At 48.1% G+C, this 23,366-nt stretch overlaps 1 protein-coding gene across 1 annotated transcript in view; it reads right to left on the bottom strand.

Moving 5' to 3' along the window:
* The window catches only part of NNT (nicotinamide nucleotide transhydrogenase), a 106,789-nt gene that overhangs the window by 64,218 nt on the left and 19,205 nt on the right, over window positions 1-23,366 (bottom strand). The window contains exons 3-9 of the mRNA XM_073680304.1: window positions 22,443-22,672; window positions 20,891-21,108; window positions 19,586-19,673; window positions 6,013-6,101; window positions 5,546-5,733; window positions 4,454-4,587; window positions 3,217-3,408 (exon numbers count right to left, since the gene is read on the bottom strand). Coding sequence (XP_073536405.1) covers window positions 3,217-3,408; window positions 4,454-4,587; window positions 5,546-5,733; window positions 6,013-6,101; window positions 19,586-19,673; window positions 20,891-21,108; window positions 22,443-22,672 — 1,139 coding nt within the window. The remainder of the gene's footprint in view (window positions 1-3,216; window positions 3,409-4,453; window positions 4,588-5,545; window positions 5,734-6,012; window positions 6,102-19,585; window positions 19,674-20,890; window positions 21,109-22,442; window positions 22,673-23,366) is intronic.

Genomic DNA, 23,366 nt, shown 5'->3' with positions numbered 1-23,366 from the left:
CCCCATTATCTATCCTGGTCGGGCATCCAGTTCAGTCCTCCATGGCACTAGGAGCAAGGCAATGTTCACTTATGTGCCAGCAATTTTCTACCCAGTATTAAGGGCAGCTCTAAAGCTTGCCAAGCCCCCGATCTCCCTTGGTCTGGCACCTAGTTCAGTCTTCCATGGCAGCAGGACCAGAGTAGTGTTTACTTCTCCACCTCCAATTTTTTGTCCTGCGTTCAGGGAGCCTCTGCTGATTACTAGGAACCCCGATTTACCTTGGCTTGGCATCCAGTTCTGTCCTCCATGGCAGCTGGGCGAGCATAGTGTTCACTTCTGCCAATACTTCACCCGTCGCCCTTGGTGCTTCGCCCACTTCCTTGGTTCCTGCAAGGAGGTGGCCTAGTAAGTGACAGAGTTGCCCAGCAAAGAACTGTCGGCAGAAGAGTTCACCCTGCCCTGGTCCGGCTGCCACAGAGGACCGACCGAGATGCAAAACGGGGTTAATGTGAAGAACTCCAGAGAGGAGCAAAACAGCACAATAGGGCAGTGTCGTTTAAAAAGACCACCACTGAGGGGGGTGGCTGTGCTCACCTGGTGGTGTTGAGGGAAGGTACATCACCAGTTTAAGCGTGAATATCCGCCGCTGCACTGTGGCTGGAAGATGTGTGTTCCAGATGTATATTTCCCAGAATGGAGAGAATCGCGTTGCGCAAAATAAGGATCTTTGGAACTTGAGATAAGGTTTTAATTAGTACCGACGCGTTTCGACACCTTTATCACAGTCTGAAAACGACAAAATGGCCGAGACGCATTGGTACCAATATAAACCTTATCTTGAGCTCCAAAGCTCCTCATTTCCCGTAGAGCAGCCCGCCTAAAGCAATTCTCTCCATTCTGGCAAACCTGGGTAGTCTGAATCCTTATGCTGATCTCCAGCGTACGGAGTATCTCTGCCGCACTAGGCGTATTTGCTCTTTAGGTCGGCAGTAATGGCAGCCACAATGGCCGTCACTCGGCTTGTCCAGGGAGGAAATGTCAAAAAGAAAAAAAAAAGAAAAAACTGAAAAAAAAAAAAAAATTTAGCAGCTGGATAAAAGGTCTTTATTTTAGAGGATTTTCCCCACTTGATAATATTTCAGCGCTGACAGCTTTTGTAATTCCTGCACTATTCTGTGACCCCAGGCTGCATCTTACGGCTGCCTATATGATGTATGACATAAGCAGTCGTGCAAATGACATCATCAACATCGACACATGAGTACTAGCGCCTGGACACCTGAGTGCATTTTACTAAATAATAAAATAAATATTATATATATATATATATATATATATAATTATTTTTTATTATTATTTATTAATTTTTTTCTTTTTTTTTTTTATAAACTCATCTGACTATTTGCCCCTATGTTTAATAAGCCGAATACCAGAGCAGGGTCAGAGCTGCCAGCCCCACATTAAAATAGCAGCAAACTCGTCGCCTCTGGTGATTTACGGCCTCGCGTTCGCTCATTACTGGGTTATTGTTACGTGCCGCCGCTTTTTCAAACAAAAAGAGCAAAACAATTGTTTCTGGAACGGCTCTCACGTCTCACAAAAATCGCTTATTAAAACAGAACTGGCACGGGAGCCGTGTAATTAAACCATGTGCAAACACAAAGCAGAGAGGGAACGAAGGCCAGCGTCATCCCGGCCCAAGCCGAACACAAGGCAGCCTATGCTGGGACCTGGCGGGGGCGGCCATGATGGCAGCCAGTAATTAGTGAGTGCGGAGGGCTCACACCGAGACATTTAATAAACTGTTATGTACTTTCAACTCTGTATTAAATGTATTTACTGCTGGAAGGAGACGAGGCCTAAAGCTGCACAAAAGCGAGGTGCAAATCAAGTGCAGAAGACCCCGCCATGTAAGAAGAAAACCATCGAGCCGCTGCCAAAGGATCAGAATCACATTACTGATATAGGTCAGTGCGAGACCAAACATGGGTGATAATTAAGTACACCTGCATCACATAAGCTACTCCAGAGTATATCACTGTCAGAGGGGGGTCCTCCAAAACAGGGACCCCCCAGCATAAATAAGTGTCTTATATATTTTATACACGCATATAAGAGCTAGCATATTTGTATAGACGCACACATTATAGAAAAAAAAGATTAAAAATGCTTCATCGACATCGCCACACCCGTGAAGAGAGATTTTTTTTTTTTTTTTTAAACTAACAGTGAGAAAATTACAAATTGAACATTTAATAACTTCCTGCAATATTAACACATTTGTGGCCTCCTTATAGTAGAAATTTGTTATCTTCTGTTGATGATTTTGAGAATAAATGTGTCACCAGGTTTTTGCTACCCCAACTGAGAGCAGCATGATGTAGGGGCAGAGACCCTGATTCCAGCGATGTGTCACTTACTGGACTGCTTGTTGCAGTTTTGATCAAAATCATTGCTTTCTCTGCTGCAGATCTACCAGTTCTTAGAATGCGGAGTTCTGTATAACCCCACACACCAATGATTAGCAGCTTCCAGTGTACACTGTGCATAGGCAGAAAGCTGCCAATCAATAGTGGGGGCGGGGTTATACAGGGCTAATGAATAAAGGGCACTACATGGCAGCAGGGTTACTATTCCTCTAGTGATGATTTCCTGCAACAGAGATTTTATCAAAACTACAATAAGTAGCTCAGTAAGTGATACATCGCTGGAACCAGGCTCTCTGTCTCTACATCAGGCTGCTCTCAGATAAGGTGGCACAATCCTGGTGACAGATTCCCTTTATTGGTTTCAGGCTGTGCAGTTAGAGCACTGTTCATAAAAGAAGGTTACACATTCCCTAATGAACAGCTGAGGTTTTAGACTATGTTCACACATGTTGGGTTTTGCAGCAGATTTTTATGGAAATTTTCAGCTGCGTTTTGCAGTACCAGAATTCTCTGTTCACACATGTTGCTTTTTGTTTGTTGCCTATTTTCTGCCTTGCTAGCGTATTTGGAAAATAGAGCATGTCACTTCTTTCAGTGTTTTTGCAGCAGAAAAAGCACGTGCGTTTTTGCAGCGTTTTTTCACCCATAGGAAGTAATGGGTGGTCAAAAAAACGCAACAAAAAAACACAACAAAACCTACATTTTTAACGCAGCTGTTTTCCTGCCAGAGAAAAGTTAGCAGCAGAAAAAAAAAACACAACGTGTGTGAACATAGCCTTACAGACTGCAATGTTTCGGCACTTACATCCATGACCACTGTTCCTCTGATGACGTGGTCCATGGTCCCGTAGTCGAACTGATCCTTGATGTTGTAGTGGTAATTCTCCTTGTCTGGGCTGATTGCCTTCAGCAGCTTGATGATGTTGTTGGAGTAGAGCGTGCTCGCTTGGGTGGCCATTCGGCTCGGTAAATCTGTGTAGCCGACGTGCGTCACCCCCTACAGAAACATTACAATATATTAATGGGGGAAGGAACCTAGGTATATACAGCTGTCGTCCAGCCTGACACACCGGGTTACTAGAGGTTTACGTCCCCTGACAATAGTAGGCAAGGTCCGTCATTGGGAAAGTGCGCGGTGGATGCTGGGCTGTGATGTGCGGTGAAAGTCCCCCCACAGCCCATCAATCAGGGGGGGTGCATGTCACTGGGTCACCCCCCGGCTGCAGCTGGAACTTGACGTGACATCAGCGGATTGCAGAGTCGGCTGCAGCCGGGGTCATATGATGCCTGTGAGCGGTCAGCGATAGCGCCACTCACAGGCAATAGTCACACCAGAAGGTATTTCCAAAAAAAATTATTTCCAAAGTTTAAAACACATTTGGGCCATTCTCTATAGTAGTGGACAAACCCTTTAAGACGTTAAAGAGAGTTTCTGCTTATATTGGGCTAAAATAATAAAGTCAGATGTTACTCGCCCTTCACGGACTTAATGCTGCCTTTCTGCCGCTGCTGCAGGCCCACTTCTCTCTACGGCGGTGATGTCACATTAACAGTGGACATCACTGCTGCAGCCAATGAGCGGAGGCCAGAGCAGCAGCAGATAGGAAGCGCAGGATTGGGGAAGGGCGAGTAACATCTGATTTTATTATTTCAGCCCAGTGCTGGCCATTAGAGGCCAGATATCTGGACATGGAAAATCCCTTTAAGGGCATGTATTAACACCCCACCCCCATAATGCAATATAACGCCTACTGACATGTTCTTGGTGACACTTCATCCAGAGGGATGTTGTCTCCCATCACAGCCATGTTAGTATATTGTAACTTCTCATTTTTTGGAAGTTCACATTAAAAAAAAAGATTATAAAATAGAATATTTTTTGTTTTAATAAATAAAAGAACTGAAATAATTTAGAATCACTGGACGGTAAGGGGCTGGGACACTTGTGCACGAGGTGCAGACAATTCTCTGTCCCACATCCAATACTGAAGACCACCAACAAAAAAATAATCCTCTGGTAATACTGTGTATGGCTGACATACCTTATGTACATACAGCTCTCCGGGTTTGGTCGTTTCTATGTTTCCACCGGCCTCTGACGCAAGGTCAACCACGACCGAACCTTCCTTCATCAATTCAATCATGTCGGTCCGGAACAAGATGGGCGCCCTTTTACCTGCAGACATAACACACCGCAGTTACTACATTTTATCATCTGACTTATAGACCACTGGTCTCCAACCTACCGCTCGACAGGTGCAAAATCCTAGATGGTGAGACTGCTCATAGAGAAGGCAGAGTTGGTTTATTACCCTCTCTGCCTTCCTGTATACACAGCGCTGAATGAGCGATAGGTCTATAGTTTAGGAAGACAGCGCTTCCTCCTCCTGTAATTAACATCATGTGATCGCCAGGTGCCGGGAGGGAACAGGAACTCATCCAGTAATCACATGATCTCTATGACGGGAAGAAGAACAGCTGTATGGGTATGTGCGCACAAAATATTAGGAGTTGTCTTTTGGATGAGTGGGTACGTTCCAAAAGACGCTTTAAATATTGCTTTGGAAAAAAAAGAAAAAAAAAAAAGTTTAAAAGACTCTTTCTATTCACTTCTATTATAAAACCACCTTGCTGGTCATATGTTCAGTTTTTTCTTCCATTTCAGGTGTCAAAAAACAACTCTGTAAGAACACTTGGAAAACTCTTTAAGACTAATTGAGAAAATTAAAAATTCCTCAAAAAACTCCCCAAAAGTACAATTGTTTCCTGAAGTGGTTTCTACTAGAAAACTCGATGTTTTTGACCACCTCAAAAAAAGAAATAATAATAATAATAATGACATACATTATTGCTTCTTAATCTGTATACACAGAGCTCGTTCAGCCAACAGGTAAGCAGAGATGGTAATAAACCTTCTCTGTGGGGATTCCCGCCATCTCTGACAGCCACCTCCTCGCTCCTGCACTTACCTCTTTGCCATGGAATAAAATATATTATATGTGTCTACGTGTGTATATATATATATAACCATACTAAACTGATGCCAAAACCTCCAAAAATAGCGGTCCTTGCATTCGTTTTACAGTGTTGCCAGTTGGAGGAGCTGCACACGCGTTTCACGCTCACATTTCTACCTGGAATGAGGGCAGTAGTGATGATAATGTCCACGTCCTGACACTGCTTGGCGAAGAGCTTCATCTCGGCATCAATAAACTCCTTGGACATCTCTTTAGCATAGCCGCCCTGTCCCTCTCCGGATTCTTGCAGGTGGACCTCCAGAGGTTCGGCCCCGATAGACTTAAACTGCTCTAAAGCTGCTGCCCTGCAGAGGAAAGACATCAATGAAACGCGTAAAATGCCGTCACCCCACAAAGCGGATCACCAGCTATACAACATTGTACTCAGACACAGGGACTTGTCCTGTGGAAGAATCATGGTCTCAGCGTTGAGTGCAAAAGGCAAATTCATCTTATGGTGTCTAAAGGAAACGGTCAGCAAACTGGTGAAACAATGGGAAGGTTTACACATTGCTGGTTAGCGGCCTACTGTTATTACACGGAAAAAACTTGTACAACTTTTTGGATTCTTCTCCATTTTCTACCTGGTATCAAATCCACGAACAATGGCACCCATAGATTTAGCAGCTCCTGCTGCAGCCAGACCCGCAACACCACCGCCGATAATAAGGACCTGCAGAAGCAAAGGAGAACGTTTTCCATTATTATTCAAACTGAATTTGCATCTTGGCATCACTAAATTTCTTGAAAAAATAAAATAAAAAAAAAACCCACAAGAAGAGGAGGGGAAGGCGCCATGCCCCTGTCATCTAGGAACCAGAACAGCTGATTATATGAGACATCATGCAGATATTTCCACGCGGTACATAAAAACTTTGGGTTCGCTCAAGTTTCATAGATTTAAAGTCGAAATAAGACACAAATACATCGAGTTCAACCTATAAACTAAAATGTTGTCCCAAAAGAAGGGGAAAAAAAACATGAGGCTGATGAGAATTGACCCATATTAGGGGAAAGATGACACATTCCCTTTGTATTTTAGGCAAAAAAAAAAAAATGTATAATATAGTTTTTATCTCTACACAAACCTTTGATCATTGTGGCCAAAGAGTTGTTTTTTAACCCCCACAGGACTTGTTTCCAAAATGCATCAGGCTTGTTTAGATGTTCTTTTGCATTCTTCTGACGTTAAATTTTACAGTGATAAATCAGGAGAGGATTTCTTCTGAGGACTCTTCCATGAAGACCATATTTATGCAGGTGTCTCTGAACAGTAGAACAATGTACCACAACTCCAGAGTCTGCTAAATCTTTCTGTAGGTCTTCTGCAGTCAAGCGGGGGTTCTGCTCTGCCTCTCTAGCAATCCAAAGAGCATCTCTCACTGAAATTTTACTTGGTCTTCCAGACCTTATCTTGACCTCCACTGTTCAAGGTAACTGACATTTCTTAATTACATTTCAAACCTAGGAAGGGCAACTTGAAAGCGCTTTGCCATCTTCTTATAGCCTTCCCCTGCTTTGTGGGCCTCCACCATTTTCAGAGTGCTAGGCAGCTGCTTAGAAGACCCTGTGGCTGCTGGCTTTTGCCACGAGGTTAGAGGAGGCTGGGTTTTTAAAAGCTGGGAAATTTGTTTCACATGGCCTTTCCTAACGATGATAGCGAACAAGCCACAACACTAACAGACTACTGAAGGTCTGACAAATCTGAGCACAGAAATCTCCAAGGGTGCTAAAACTTTTGCATCAGACTATTTTCCTTTATGTAATTTTTAAACTGTAAAAAATTACTTTTTTGCCTAAAACACAAAGGAAATGTGTCATCTTTAACTTTAGGCCTTTTAGAGATAATTTGATCTTCAACTTGCTTAACTGTTCACAATAACAGTAATTTGGACCAGGGGTGCCCAAACTTTTGCAAGCCTTTGTATACAATGTTGTTATCTTGTATGGATGAGATGGAACTTAAAACTTGTATTGTTTGCATGTGAGGCGTGGGTGCCATATGGTGACACGTTTAATACAAAATACACAGTTACACAGGGCGCCATGACAGTTGAGGCATAAAATACACAGTTCTATCATTTTTTCATGGTAGGAATCACCTGGCTCAGCACATAGCATACTTTGGGATAAAGCCTCAAATTGCCAGTTGAATTAAAATAATGTTCTCTGGTTTATTTAGCTTAGGTCAGTTTGATATATTAAAAGGGATTGTCCAGCTCTGGGGATATTTTTCCCTTTCTTACAAAAATGCATGCATTTTTGGATAAAAATCATTTTTGCAATTGGGGTTTCCTTAAAAATTTTGCACTCTTTGCCTTCTGAAGCCTCTGAATTGCACTACTGAATATGCTGCAGAACCTGTTAGTGAGCTCCTTCTGATGATCCAATGGGAGAGCTTCTAACTCTTGTTTGTCTTTGCCACTGTGTACCTCCTGACATCCCCAGCTCTGCTATACTGCCACTGTGTACCTCCTGACATCCCCAGCTCTGCTATACTGCCACTGTGTACCTCCTGACATCCCCAGCTCTGCTATACTGCCACTGTGTACCTCCTGATATCCCCAGGTCTGCTATACTGCCACTGTGTACCTCCTGACATCCCCAGCTCTGCTATACTGCCACTGTGCACCTCCTGACATCCCCAGGTCTGCTATACTGCCACTGTGTACCTCCTGACATCCCCAGGTCTGCTATACTGCCACTGTGTACCTCCTGACATCCCCAGGTCTGCTATACTGCCACTGTGTACCTCCTGACATCCCCAGGTCTGCTATACTGCCACTGTGTACCTCCTGACATCCCCAGGTCTGCTATACTGCCACTGTGTACCTCCTGACATCCCCAGCTCTGCTATACTGCCACTGTGTACCTCCTGACATCCCCAGGTCTGCTATACTGCCACTGTGTACCTCCTGACGTCCCCCAGCTCTGCTATATTGCCACTGTGTACCTCCTGACATCCCCAGCTCTGCTATACTGCCACTGTGTACCTCCTGACATCCCCAGGTCTGCTATATTGCCACTGTGTACCTCCTGACATCCCCAGCTCAGCTATACTGCCACTGTGTACCTCCTGACATCCCCAGCTCTGCTATAGTGCCACTGTGTACCTCCTGACATCCCCAGCTCTGCTATATTGCCACTGTGTACCTCCTGACATCCCCAGCTCTGCTATATTGCCACTGTGTACCTCCTGACATCCCCCAGCTCTGCTATAGTGCCACTGTGTACCTCCTGACATCCCCAGCTCTGCTATATTGCCACTGTGTACCTCCTGACATCCCCAGCTCTGCTATACTGCCACTGTGTACCTCCTGACATCCCCAGCTCTACTATACTGCCACTGTGTACCTAATGACATCCCCAGCTCAGCTATACTGCCACTGTGTACCTCCTGACATCCCCAGCTCTACTATACTGCCACTGTGTACCTCCTGACTTCCCCCAGCTCAGCTATATTGCCACTGTGTACCTCCTGACATTCCCATCTCTGCTATACTGCCACTGTCTACCTCCTGACATCCCCAGCTCAGCCATACTGCCACTGTGTACCTCCTGACATCCCCCAGCTCTGCTATATTGCCACTGTGTACCTCCTGACATCCCCAGCTCTACTATACTGCCACTGTGTACCTCCTGACATCCCCCAGCTCTGCTATATTGCCACTGTGTACCTCCTGACATCCCCAGCTCTACTATACTGCCACTGTGTACCTCCTGACATCCCCATCTCTGCTATACTGCCACTGTGTACCTCCTGACATCCCCCAGCTCTGCTATATTGCCACTGTCTACCTCCTGACATCCCCATCTCTGCTATACTGCCACTGTGTACCTCCTGACATCCCCAGCTCTGCTATATTGCCACTGTGTACCTCCTGACATCCCCAGCTCTGCTATACTGCCACTGTGTACCTCCTGACATCCCCAGCTCTACTATACTGCCACTGTGTACCTCCTGACATCCCCAGCTCAGCTATACTGCCACTGTGTACCTCCTGACATCCCCAGCTCAGCTATACTGCCACTGTGTACCTCCTGACATCCCCAGCTCTACTATACTGCCACTGTGTACCTCCTGACTTCCCCCAGCTCAGCTATATTGCCACTGTGTACCTCCTGACATCCCCATCTCTGCTATACTGCCACTGTGTACCTCCTGACATCCCCCAGCTCTGCTATACTGCCACTGTCTACCTCCTGACATCCCCCAGCTCAGCCATACTGCCACTGTGTACCTCCTGACATCCCCCAGCTCTGCTATATTGCCACTGTGTACCTCCTGACGTCCCCAGCTCTGCTATATTGCCACTGTGTACCTCCTGACATCCCCAGCTCAGCTATAGTGCCACTGTGTACCTCCTGACGTCCCCCAGCTCTGCTATATTGCCACTGTGTACCTCCTGACGTCCCCAGCTCTGCTATATTGCCACTGTGTACCTCCTGACATCCCCAGCTCTGCTATACTGCCATTGTGTACCTCCTGACGTCCCCAGCTCTGCTATACTGCTACTGTGTACCTCCTGACATCTCCAGCTCTGCTATATTGCCATTGTGTACCTCCTGACATCCTCAGCTCTGCTATATTGCCACTGTGTACCTCCTGACATCCCCAGCTCTGCTATATTGCCACTGTGTACCTCCTGACATCCCCAGCTCAGCTATATTGCCACGGTGTACCTCCTGACATCCCCAGCTCTGCTATACTGCCACGGTGTACCTCCTGACATCCCCAGCTCAGCTATACTGCCACTGTGTACCTCCTGACATCCCCAGCTCAGCTATACTGCCACTGTGTACCTCCTGACGTCCCCAGCTCTGCTATACTGCCACTGTGTACCTCCTGACATCCCCAGCTCTACTATACTGCCACTTAGTACCTCCTGACGTCCCCAGCTCTGCTATACTGCCACTGTGTACCTCCTGACATCCCCAGCTCTACTATACTGCCACTTAGTACCTCCTGACGTCCCCAGCTCTGCTATACTGCCACTGTGTACCTCCTGACATCCCCAGCTCTACTATACTGCCACTTAGTACCTCCTGACGTCCCCAGCTCTGCTATACTGCCACTGTGTACCTCCTGACATCCTCAGCTCAGCTATAGTGCCACTGTGTACCTCCTGACAACCTCAGCTCTGCTATACTGCCACTGTGTACCTCCTGACATCCTCAGCTCTGCTATACTGCCACTGTGTACCTCCTGACATCCCCATCTCTGCTATACTGCCACTGTGTACCTCCTGACATCCTCAGCTCTGCTATACTGCCACTGTGTACCTCCTGACAACCTCAGCTCTGCTATACTGCCACTGTGTACCTCCTGACATCCCCCAGCTCTGCAATATTGCCACTGTGTACCTCCTGACATCCCCCAGCTCTGCTATACTGCCACTGTGTACCTCCTGACATCCCCCAGCTCTGCTATATTGCCACTGTGTACCTCCTGACATCCCCAGCTCAGCTATACTGCCACTGTGTACCTCCTGACATCCTCCAGCTCTGCTATATTGCCACTATCTACCTCCTGACATCCCCCAGCTCTGCTATACTGCCACTGTCTACCTCCTGACATCCCCCAGCTCTGCTATATTGCCACTGTGTACCTCCTGACATACCCCAGTTCAGCTATACTGCCACTGTGTACCTCCTGACGTCCCCAGCTCTGCTATATTGCCACTGTGTACCTCCTGACATCCCCAGCTCTGCTATACTGCCACTGTGTACCTCCTGACATCCCCAGCTCTACTATACTGCCACTGTGTACCTCCTGACATCCCCCAGCTCTGCTATATTGCCACTGTGTACCTCCTGACGTCCCCAGCTCTGCTATACTGCCACTGTGTACCTCCTGACATCCCCAGCTCTGCTATACTGCCACTGTGTACCTCCTGACATCCCCAGCTCTGCTATACTGCCACTGTGTACCTCCTGACATCCCCCAGCTCAGCTATACTGCCACTGTGTACCTCCTGACATCCCCAGCTCAGCTATAGTGCCACTGTGTACCTCCTGACATCCCCAGCTCAGCTATAGTGCCACTGTGTACCTCCTGACATCCCCAGCTCAGCTATAGTGCCACTGTGTACCTCCTGACGTCCCCCAGCTCTGCTATATTGCCACTGTGTACCTCCTGACGTCCCCAGCTCTGCTATATTGCCATTGTGTACCTCCTGACGTCCCCAGCTCTGCTATATTGCCACTGTGTACCTCCTGACGTCCCCAGCTCTGCTATACTGCCACTGTGTATCTCCTGACGTCCCCAGCTCTGCTATACTGCTACTGTGTACCTCCTGACATCCCCAGCTCTGCTATATTGCCACTGTGTACCTCCTGACATCCTCAGCTCTACTATACTGCCACTTTGTACCTCCTGACGTCCCCAGCTCTGCTATATTGCCACTGTGTACCTCCTGACATTCCCATCTCTGCTATACTGCCACTGTGTACCTCCTGACATCCCCCAGCTCTGCTATATTGCCACTGTCTACCTCCTGACATCCACATCTCTGCTATACTGCCACTGTGTACCTCCTGACATCCCCAGCTCTGCTATATTGCCACTGTGTACCTCCTGACATCCCCAGCTCTGCTATACTGCCACTGTGTACCTCCTGACATCCCCAGCTCTACTATACTGCCACTGTGTACCTCCTGACATCCCCAGCTCAGCTATACTGCCACTGTGTACCTCCTGACATCCCCAGCTCAGCTATACTGCCACTGTGTACCTCCTGACATCCCCAGCTCTACTATACTGCCACTGTGTACCTCCTGACATCCCCAGCTCTGCTATACTGCCACTGTGTACCTCCTGACATCCCCAGCTCTGCTATACTGCCACTGTGTACCTCCTGACATCCCCCAGCTCAGCTATACTGCCACTGTGTACCTCCTGACATCCCCAGCTCAGCTATACTGCCACTGTGTACCTCCTGACATCCCCAGCTCAGCTATAGTGCCACTGTGTACCTCCTGACATCCCCAGCTCAGCTATAGTGCCACTGTGTACCTCCTGACGTCCCCCAGCTCTGCTATATTGCCACTGTGTACCTCCTGACGTCCCCAGCTCTGCTATATTGCCATTGTGTACCTCCTGACGTCCCCAGCTCTGCTATATTGCCACTGTGTATCTCCTGACGTCCCCAGCTCTGCTATACTGCTACTGTGTACCTCCTGACATCCCCAGCTCTGCTATATTGCCACTGTGTACCTCCTGACATCCTCAGCTCTACTATACTGCCACTTTGTACCTCCTGACGTCCCCAGCTCTGCTATATTGCCACTGTGTACCTCCTGACATTCCCATCTCTGCTATACTGCCACTGTGTACCTCCTGACATCCCCCAGCTCTGCTATATTGCCACTGTCTACCTCCTGACATCCCCATCTCTGCTATACTGCCACTGTGTACCTCCTGACATCCCCAGCTCTGCTATATTGCCACTGTGTACCTCCTGACATCCCCAGCTCTGCTATACTGCCACTGTGTACCTCCTGACATCCCCAGCTTTACTATACTGCCACTGTGTACCTCCTGACATCCCCAGCTCAGCTATACTGCCACTGTGTACCTCCTGACATCCCCAGCTCAGCTATACTGCCACTGTGTACCTCCTGACATCCCCAGCTCTACTATACTGCCACTGTGTACCTCCTGACATCCTCAGCTCTACTATACTGCCACTTTGTACCTCCTGACATCCCCCAGCTCTGCTATATTGCCACTGTCTACCTCCTGACATCCCCATCTCTGCTATACTGCCACTGTGTACCTCCTGACATCCCCAGCTCTGCTATATTGCCACTGTGTACCTCCTGACATCCCCAGCTCTGCTATACTGCCACTGTGTACCTCCTGACATCCCCAGCTCTACTATACTGCCACTGTGTACCTCCTGACATCCCCAGCTCAGCTATACTGCCACTGTGTACCTCCTGACATCCCCAGCTCAGCTATACTGCCACTGTGTACCTCCTGACATCCCCAGCTCTACTATACTGCCACTGTGTACCTCCTGACTTCCCCCAGCTCAGCTATATTGCCACTGTGTACCTCCTGACATCCCCATCTCTGCTATACTGCCACTGTGTACCTCCTGACATCCCCCAGCTCTGCTATACTGCCACTGTCTACCTCCTGACATCCCCCAGCTCAGCCATACTGCCACTGTGTACCTCCTGACATCCCCCAGCTCTGCTATATTGCCACTGTGTACCTCCTGACGTCCCCAGCTCTGCTATATTGCCACTGTGTACCTCCTGACATCCCCAGCTCAGCTATAGTGCCACTGTGTACCTCCTGACGTCCCCCAGCTCTGCTATATTGCCACTGTGTACCTCCTGACGTCCCCAGCTCTGCTATATTGCCACTGTGTACCTCCTGACATCCCCAGCTCTGCTATACTGCCATTGTGTACCTCCTGACGTCCCCAGCTCTGCTATACTTCTACTGTGTACCTCCTGACATCTCCAGCTCTGCTATATTGCCATTGTGTACCTCCTGACATCCTCAGCTCTGCTATATTGCCACTGTGTACCTCCTGACATCCCCAGCTCTGCTATATTGCCACTGTGTACCTCCTGACATCCCCAGCTCTGCTATATTGCCACGGTGTACCTCCTGACATCCCCAGCTCTGCTATACTGCCACGGTGTACCTCCTGACATCCCCAGCTCAGCTATACTGCCACTGTGTACCTCCTGACATCCCCAGCTCAGCTATACTGCCACTGTGTACCTCCTGACGTCCCCAGCTCTGCTATACTGCCACTGTGTACCTCCTGACATCCCCAGCTCTACTATACTGCCACTGTGTACCTCCTGACATCCCCAGCTCTACTATACTGCCACTTAGTACCTCCTGACGTCCCCAGCTCTGCTATACTGCCACTGTGTACCTCCTGACATCCTCAGCTCAGCTATAGTGCCACTGTGTACCTCCTGACAACCTCAGCTCTGCTATACTGCCACTGTGTACCTCCTGACATCCTCAGCTCTGCTATACTGCCACTGTGTACCTCCTGACATCCCCATCTCTGCTATACTGCCACTGTGTACCTCCTGACATCCTCAGCTCTGCTATACTGCCACTGTGTACCTCCTGACAACCTCAGCTCTGCTATACTGCCACTGTGTACCTCCTGACATCCCCCAGCTCTGCAATATTGCCACTGTGTACCTCCTGACATCCCCCAGCTCTGCTATACTGCCACTGTGTACCTCCTGACATCCCCCAGCTCTGCTATATTGCCACTGTGTACCTCCTGACATCCCCAGCTCAGCTATACTGCCACTGTGTACCTCCTGACATCCTCCAGCTCTGCTATATTGCCACTATCTACCTCCTGACATCCCCCAGCTCTGCTATACTGCCACTGTCTACCTCCTGACATCCCCCAGCTCTGCTATATTGCCACTGTGTACCTCCTGACATACCCCAGTTCAGCTATACTGCCACTGTGTACCTCCTGACGTCCCCAGCTCTGCTATATTGCCACTGTGTACCTCCTGACATCCCCAGCTCTGCTATACTGCCACTGTGTACCTCCTGACATCCCCAGCTCTACTATACTGCCACTGTGTACCTCCTGACATCCCCCAGCTCTGCTATATTGCCACTGTGTACCTCCTGACGTCCCCAGCTCTGCTATACTGCCACTGTGTACCTCCTGACATCCCCAGCTCTGCTATACTGCCACTGTGTACCTCCTGACATCCCCAGCTCTGCTATACTGCCACTGTGTACCTCCTGACATCCCCCAGCTCAGCTATACTGCCACTGTGTACCTCCTGACATCCCCAGCTCAGCTATAGTGCCACTGTGTACCTCCTGACATCCCCAGCTCAGCTATAGTGCCACTGTGTACCTCCTGACATCCCCAGCTCAGCTATAGTGCCACTGTGTACCTCCTGACGTCCCCCAGCTCTGCTATATTGCCACTGTGTACCTCCTGACGTCCCCAGCTCTGCTATATTGCCATTGTGTACCTCCTGACGTCCCCAGCTCTGCTATATTGCCACTGTGTACCTCCTGACGTCCCCAGCTCTGCTATACTGCCACTGTGTATCTCCTGACGTCCCCAGCTCTGCTATACTGCTACTGTGTACCTCCTGACATCCCCAGCTCTGCTATATTGCCACTGTGTACCTCCTGACATCCTCAGCTCTACTATACTGCCACTTTGTACCTCCTGACGTCCCCAGCTCTGCTATATTGCCACTGTGTACCTCCTGACATCCTCAGCTCTACTATACTGCCACTGTGTACCTCCTGACATCCCCCAGCTCTGCTATACTGCCACTGTGTACCTCCTGACATCCCCCAGCTCTGCTATACTGCCACTGTCTACCTCCTGACACCCCCAGCTCTGCTATACTGCCACTGTGTACCTCCTGACATCCTCAGCTCTACTATACTGCCACTTAGTACCTCCTGACGTCCCCAGCTCTGCTATATTGCCACTGTGTACCTCCTGACATCCTCAGCTCTACTATACTGCCACTGTGTACCTCCTGACATCCCCAGCTCTACTATACTGCCACTTAGTACCTCCTGACATCCCCAGCTCTACTATACTGCCACTGTCTACCTCCTGACATCCCCAGCTCTACTACACTGCCACTGTCTACCTCCTGACATCCCCAGCTCTACTATACTGCCACTGTCTACCTCCTGACATCCTCAGCTCTACTATACTGCCACTTAGTACCTCCTGACATCCCCAGCTCTACTACACTGCCACTGTGTACCTCCTGACATCCCCAGCTCTACTATACTGCCACTGTGTACCTCCTGACGTCCCCAGCTCTGCTATACTGCCACTGTGTACCTCCTGACATCCCCAGCTCTATTATACTGCCACTGTCTACCTCCTGACATCCCCAGCTCTACTATACTGCCACTGTGTACCTCCTAACATCCCCAGCTCTGCTATACTGCCACTGTGTACCTCCTGACATCCTCAGCACTACTATACTGCCACTTAGTACCTCCTGACATCCCCAGCTCTGCTATATTGCCACTGTGTACCTCCTGACATCCTCAGCTCTACTATACTGCCACTGTGTACCTCCTGACATCCTCAGCTCTACTATACTGCCACTGTGTACCTCCTGACATCCCCAGCTCTACTATACTGCCACTGTGTACCTCCTGACATCCCCAGCTCTACTATAGTGCCACTGTGTACCTCCTGACAACCTCAGCTCTACTATACTGCCACTGTCTACCTCCTGACATCCTCAGCTCTGCTATACTGCCACTGTGTACCTCCTGACATCCTCAGCTCTACTATACTGCCACTGTCTACCTCCTGACGTCCCCAGCTCTGCTATACTGCCACTGTGTACCTCCTGACATCCTCAGCTCTGCTATACTGCCACTGTCTACCTCCTGACATCCCCAGCTCTGCTATATTGCCACTGTGTACCTCCTGACATCCTCAGCTCTACTATACTGCCACTGTGTACCTCCTGACATCCTCAGCTCTACTATACTGCCACTGTGTACCTCCTGACGTCCCTAGCTCAGCTATACTACCACTGTCTACCTCCTGACGTCCCCAGCTCTGCTATACTGCCACTGCTGCTCTATTCCTCCAGTTGCCATCCAGCCTCTATGGCCTCCGTAGTATCAGCCGGAGCACCCTGCTGCACCCCATCATCTGTTCGTGCTGCGAGAATACCCTCGAGGATCCCCCTCTCCAGGTGAGACGGCCCGCCATCACGCGCACTCTTGCACGGTCTCCAGAGCCTCCATCTTTCCTTATTCTTCAGGTACAAATGATAACGTTCTGCGGTCATTTGAGGACGGCGTTTCCCGCACACGGCGCCGCCGCTCTTGATGGCTTCCAGGCCGGCGGATGTTTATTTTTACGCTCAGTCTAAAGTGATTCAAAATAAAATTTTCTTTTCTAATTCCCCGATCAGAATAAAAGTCACAGATGTTCATTAATATGCAGACGTGTCTCCGAAATAAATGGGACCGCTCGCTGCAAGCACCGAGAGGGTGGAAACACGTGTGGTGGAGACCTTGAAGATCAGAGACCGGTGACTCATATCTGGGCAATCGTCTCAAGGAATCCTCAGCAAATGCTTCAGTCCAAACGTCATGCACAAATCATCCACTAGAGGGGGCCCCGTTCATGTATTTGGTTAGTTTGCGGTAAATCCTGGCTTCAGTGCATGACCGGAGTTAAAGGGGGTTGTCCGGGACTGAACAAGTGATGAGACAATATGATACTTGTGGGGGACCGACTCTTGGCACCCCCGCCAATCACATGCAATCAGTTCCAGCGAAGCACAGTACACCATTTAGTGGCCGCTGCTACTACTCAACTACATATAAGTTATATTACACTATATTATTATAAGCGCTGCCTTAAAATAATAAAATCACGTGCTTCCACCCTCCCCCGGTCCGATGCTGCCCAGTAGCGCCCAGAACACTATAACCGGAAAACCTTCATGAATTTCAGCTACAATGTTTTCCAGTATGGAGGACACGTCTTAATGAGAACTTCTATATGAAGCTTCCTGAGCAGCGATGTCTTCAGTTGGCTCTGTGGATTTTCCATCGAGTGGACCCCTCGATGTATTTGACTGTGATCCTTACCTGGGTTGTGGAAAATTTTTTTGCCGTTTCTGAGAAAACCAGTGTTGAAATTGTATGCAAATGAGCAGCAAGTGCTTTGAGGGTGGGGTGTAGCACTTACAGCTTTCCTGCCCTCTCTATTCCCCATCCACCGCCAGCCTCCAGTGTCTGACTGATGGGTCACTCCTGTTTTAGTGACTTGCCCCAACAAGGCCACAGGACCTCGACACTTCTCCATGGCTGCTCCTTCCAAGCTGTTTGTCTCCTCAGATGGTAGCGGTGCATGCGCAGATCGAGGCATTGGGTCTAATAAAGTCATGAGGACCTCACTGCGCGTGCACCGCCCCGGGCACTGACGGCGCTGGCGAGGAGATCTCGGTCACTGAAAGAACAGTGACCCGTCAGGCGCAGGAAGCACGGACAGAGGGCAGGAAAGCTGCAAGTGCAACGCCCCGCCCACTGCACTTCCATGCAATTTCAAACACTGGATTTCTCTGCATTGGCAAAACCGATTTCTACAAACAAGGTACGGATTTAATTGGCATGAAAGCGCCTGTACATACATGCAATTAGCTTGAGAAATATAGTCCTCATGAAAAGTGAAAAGTTCCCTTTAAATTCTCAACATCAATGCCGATACGGCGAGACGCTGTACCAGTCTCGTGGACGTACCCCAGCAGTGGCATGTGTCACTCAGGCCATTATCAGTCACACTGAATGCTATTTTATACAGGTGCCCTCAGTCCAGGAGTGAAGGATGGCACTATATGGTACCCGTCACCCATCGGCATCCAGTTAATGGAAGCTATTGGGCAGCGCACTACACGTCCATTTATCGGCTGCCTATGATGGTTTACAGAGCCATCAGTCATCCAGAAACTACTACGGCATCTGTTTAATGGCTATATTATTTTTTACAGGGTCTGGTCTATGACGCATTAATGCATGCCTCCGGGTCGGAAGCCAAATGGACACTTCTTTGGCCACCATCGGCTTAATGTATCCTTATGACCACATCCTGGTGAAGACATGAGGTGAATGGGGCATTATTGTAGGAAATAAATGCTAAAAAGAAACCTATTGGTGATCACATATAATGCATTTTAGTGGATGTACAAACCTGTGGGCGATGCAATAATGGCCCCCAGCAGCGAACGAGGCGCCATTCCACCACGTACAATTCCTGTGATGACTGGGGTACATGTGGAGGGAATGTTTGGGGGTGTACATAGTCTTTTCTCCCATGCCTTTCCATCCAATGACCTATTCCCCAAACACCTTGTAAATGCAGCCTCACATCATACAGATATTAGTATATGGTTTAACCCTTCACAATTCTGCAACCTACAGATTCAGACATGACTTGGCATCTTGCTCCATATCAGCTCAGAAGAAGGGGAAAAAAAGCCCAATTTGGCAACTAAGGGCCGTTCACATTACATACAGGAGCAGCGCTGTGCGGATCCAGATGCAGGAGAGGAGCAACGCCAGGGTCTGGTTACTGGTACAATACCGCCATCTAATGGCTACTATGGAAATGGCAGGAGAAATATACTGACCTTGGCAGGCGGGACCTTGCCTGCTGCAGTGATCTGCCCAGTAAAGAAGCGGCCAAAGTTGTTAGCGGCCAAGACCACCGCTTTGTATCTGCAAAGAACAGAAAGTGTGAGAATCTAGTCCTCTATTGCAGATATGCTGACAAGATCAGATGCATGTATATGGCTGATGTGGAAGAAACGGAGTGTCAGGACATAAAATATTCTTCCCTTTTAGGTATCTATACAATTATCTAATGACCAGTTGGGGTCCCCGCTCCTCACTGATCCTAAGAAATAGGAACTCGCATGGTTGTTTTTGGAGGTGTTAGGTGCTTTGTCATGCCCAGAGCACTTAATGAAACTGTGGTTATTTCTATCCTTAAAGATGTCACTCACAGAATGAGGTGCGGTGCGTCTAACGTCAGGCGCCGACCAGAAACTATCGCCGTGTTAGTGCAGCGCTTTCCTCGCTTTTGCACATTGAGGTGCCCTGCAGGAGACACTGCGGATGTACCGACCAACTGCACATCTGGAGGGAAAGCAATAAGGACTCTTGGAGCATCCAGGTATACACGGGTAGAGCGTGCACAGGAGGACGCTGAAGCTACGCTCCTTAGCCGGACATCTTCGTGTGCAGACGAGAGGAAAGTGGCGATGGATGTAGGCGCTAGATTTTCTGGTTGGCACCGGACATCTCAGACTCATGGAGCCATCAATGAAAATAATCTCAGGAGGCAGAGTTTCGTTAAGTGCTCTGGGTGTGACAAAGCACTTATCACCTCACTTGCATAATGTGAAAATCATGGATTTCTCCAGATTTAGGCAATAGATGGATATAACATGTGAGAGCCCCTTTAAACCTACGTCTTGAACCACAATATGTGGCTGTTGTCCACGTTTGCAGGGATCCCTATAATGTCTTCCGCATCCTATACCTACACTGTCCTGGAAATGCACCCTTGCGGTAGTCACTGCATCTCATAACTCAGAAAGAATGTCACGTTCTTGTGATTGGCGGGTGCTAAAGCAGTCCGACCCCTACTGATCATGGGACCTGAGAAAAGCGGGATGCACTTGGGTCTAGATATGTCACATAATGGGTATTAATGTATCTGATAAAAAGAAAAACTGATTTCCAAGATGCAGAATGATCAGATTTCTCAACATCCATGTCACACAGGGAAAGAGAAATGCTGTGCAGAGGTCACACAAGACCAGACGCTGTGTCCTATGTGTCAGGTCAGCACGCTGCCTGGAATTGGAATAATACAGATTGCTCAATGACCCGTCATGGTGGGAAGCCAGTAAGCATCAAAGGATCCTCACCCAGCAATGTTTGCCATGGAGCTCAGAGCGTCGTATCCCTGCGCGATGGTGACACGTGGTACCTGGTCCATAGCCAAGACCGTCGTTCTCTTCTTCGATAGTTTGTTCAGCAGATCAGAGTTTTGCACAGGGTAAATAAAACTGATGAGAGTGGAGGACGGCTTCAGGAGGTCGACTTCATGGACTCCCAGCGCCGGATTGAGCATGGGCGCTCGTACCTGTGGGAGAGGAGGACCAAATCACAGGGTCATCACATGGATACACCATACATATCCTAGTACCCACAGACAGATAAAGCGCAGCCCTGACATCTTGGCTTGGCGAGTAGAAGTATGGTCTGTGCAATAAATGGGTAATTTTACAAAAAGACACTTTTTACTTTTAGAAGCAGTCTGTCAGGATTTCTGTTGTCCTTCTACAGTTTGACCATTAGTGGCTGCTATTGTTCACCTTAATTTTGCTGCAATCCCTCTCCTTACCACTGGAGGCTTTTGCTGTGTTCTGCAATTGCCCTTTACTAAGACGGCAGATTCTGAACCTGTGGAATCCATCTAGTTTCCTGATTATGCCTACTTAAAGCCACATGGATCTCTCACTCATTGCTTGAGTATTGTGTTTAGCTGTTAGCCTAGTTCCAGTCTCCAGCTCCTGAACATTCTTACCCAGACTGTTCTCACCTATCTATGGATTGTTTCCTACAACTCCTTTGCTAATTCCAAGAATTTCTACTACCGCTTGCTGTTCCTGCTTGTGCTCTTTCGGCCACTGGATTCCAGCAGTACTACGCCAGTATGGTAACACAGTCAGAGAAGCGAGGTCCGATCTCTGTGATCTCCACCACTGTCAAAACGAGGGTCTGATGTGCAGATTTTTTAACCGAAAGTAAATGTTGTGGGGAAAAGAAAAATGTGCTCGCTTGTTTGTAGCTAAAAATCAAAGTGTAACTGTGGTTTTGTAAAAGTTTTCTTTATACTACAGACGACGCACAGAGTTTCTTTTCGGTGTGGGGCTGGTTCCAGAGACTCCCACCGATTGGCCAAAACACTGCTGTGAAATCTGTAGCTCCTGCATGAGATGTGTGCACAGAGAAGCACGTGGCTCAATGGTAGGTCTATGGGTCTGTACTCCAGTCTGTGAGCAGCACAAGCAGGGGCTGCAGTTTTCAGAGCAGTGTTTGGAGTTTATGAGAACTTTAACAATATGATCATTACACTTTGAGGGGAGGATCCGCCATCAGACCATGCTAGATAAAGGAGAACAAAAAGATTAACAGGACCCTGCTCCAGTGGCCACCGGACATCAGTGCTGCGGACGTATCATCTGTGGCATCCCCGGCATCTCTTCTGGATCACTGGACCAGGGGACTGCCAATCTGTGTTAGTATGGACAGCATGGTAAGAGGACAGGTCCACTCACCTAGAAGCCAAAATAGCACAAAAATATTACACCCTTCAGCTGATAAGAAGCACAGAATACACCGGACAAAGATTATGAGGCCGGTGTATTCAGGAGGAGATGTCTTTTCCTGCCACCCAATAAGGATCAGACTTACTTTGACAACCAGGTCTGAGGCCAAAACTTCCTTGGTCCCCTGGATTTTGGCCCCGACCTCTTTATACTGGTCATCAGAGAACTTGGAGGAGTCCCCGGCTCCAGATTCTACGATGACATTGAAGCCTTGTTTAACCAGAGCCTGGACCCCAGCTGGGGACAAAGCCACCCTCTTCTCATTCTGGAAGATCTCTTTTGGGACTCCGACAGTCAGCTGTTTGTATGGGATACCTAAAAAAAGACAAAAAAAATATTTCCACTTATTACACAGTCTCATGGGAGTTTCCTCAAAAACCTGATAAAAATTCCTCATCAATATCAGAAAGGAAGGCCATCAATATCTTATCAGTCATTTTGGTTGGAAAAATTAGAAAATCACTGGTCAACTTTTAATCCTTATAACTTAAAAAAATATATATATGTTTCAAAAATTGTGTTGATGTTAAGTAGACATGTGGGAAATGTTATTAACTATTTTGTGTGGCATATCTCTCTGAGTTAAAGGCATACAAATCAAGTTTGAAAATTGCCAAATTTTCTAAATTTTCAAAAAAATTCTGATTTTTTTCACAAATAATACACAAATCGTATAGAAGAAATTTTACAACTATCATGAAGTACAATATGTCTCGAAAAAACATCTCAGAATCAGCGGGATCCATTGAAGCGTTCCAGAGTAATTATTACCTCAATGTCAATTCTGGTCAGAATTGTAAAAATTTAGCCTGGTCATGAAGGTGAAAACAGACTTGGGGGGGCTGAAGGGATTAAAGAAAAATTTGGTTGCAAAAGTGAATGTACCATGTCGGCCTTTTATTTTGGTTGGAGCTGGAATACCACATGGTAGATGGAGGGTCTTTACTTGCCCATTAACCATAGGGTATAACCATCCAACCATGGCAAGCAATTGCTAGTCAATGCTGCC

Source organism: Phyllobates terribilis, unplaced genomic scaffold (assembly GCF_046119375.1).
Source record: "Phyllobates terribilis strain yellow unplaced genomic scaffold, ASM4611937v1 Scaffold_1__5_contigs__length_1240528914, whole genome shotgun sequence".
Classification (NCBI taxonomy): Eukaryota; Metazoa; Chordata; class Amphibia; order Anura; family Dendrobatidae; genus Phyllobates; species Phyllobates terribilis.
Note: the sequence above shows the minus strand (reverse complement) of the source record. Positions and strands in the feature narration are given on the sequence as shown.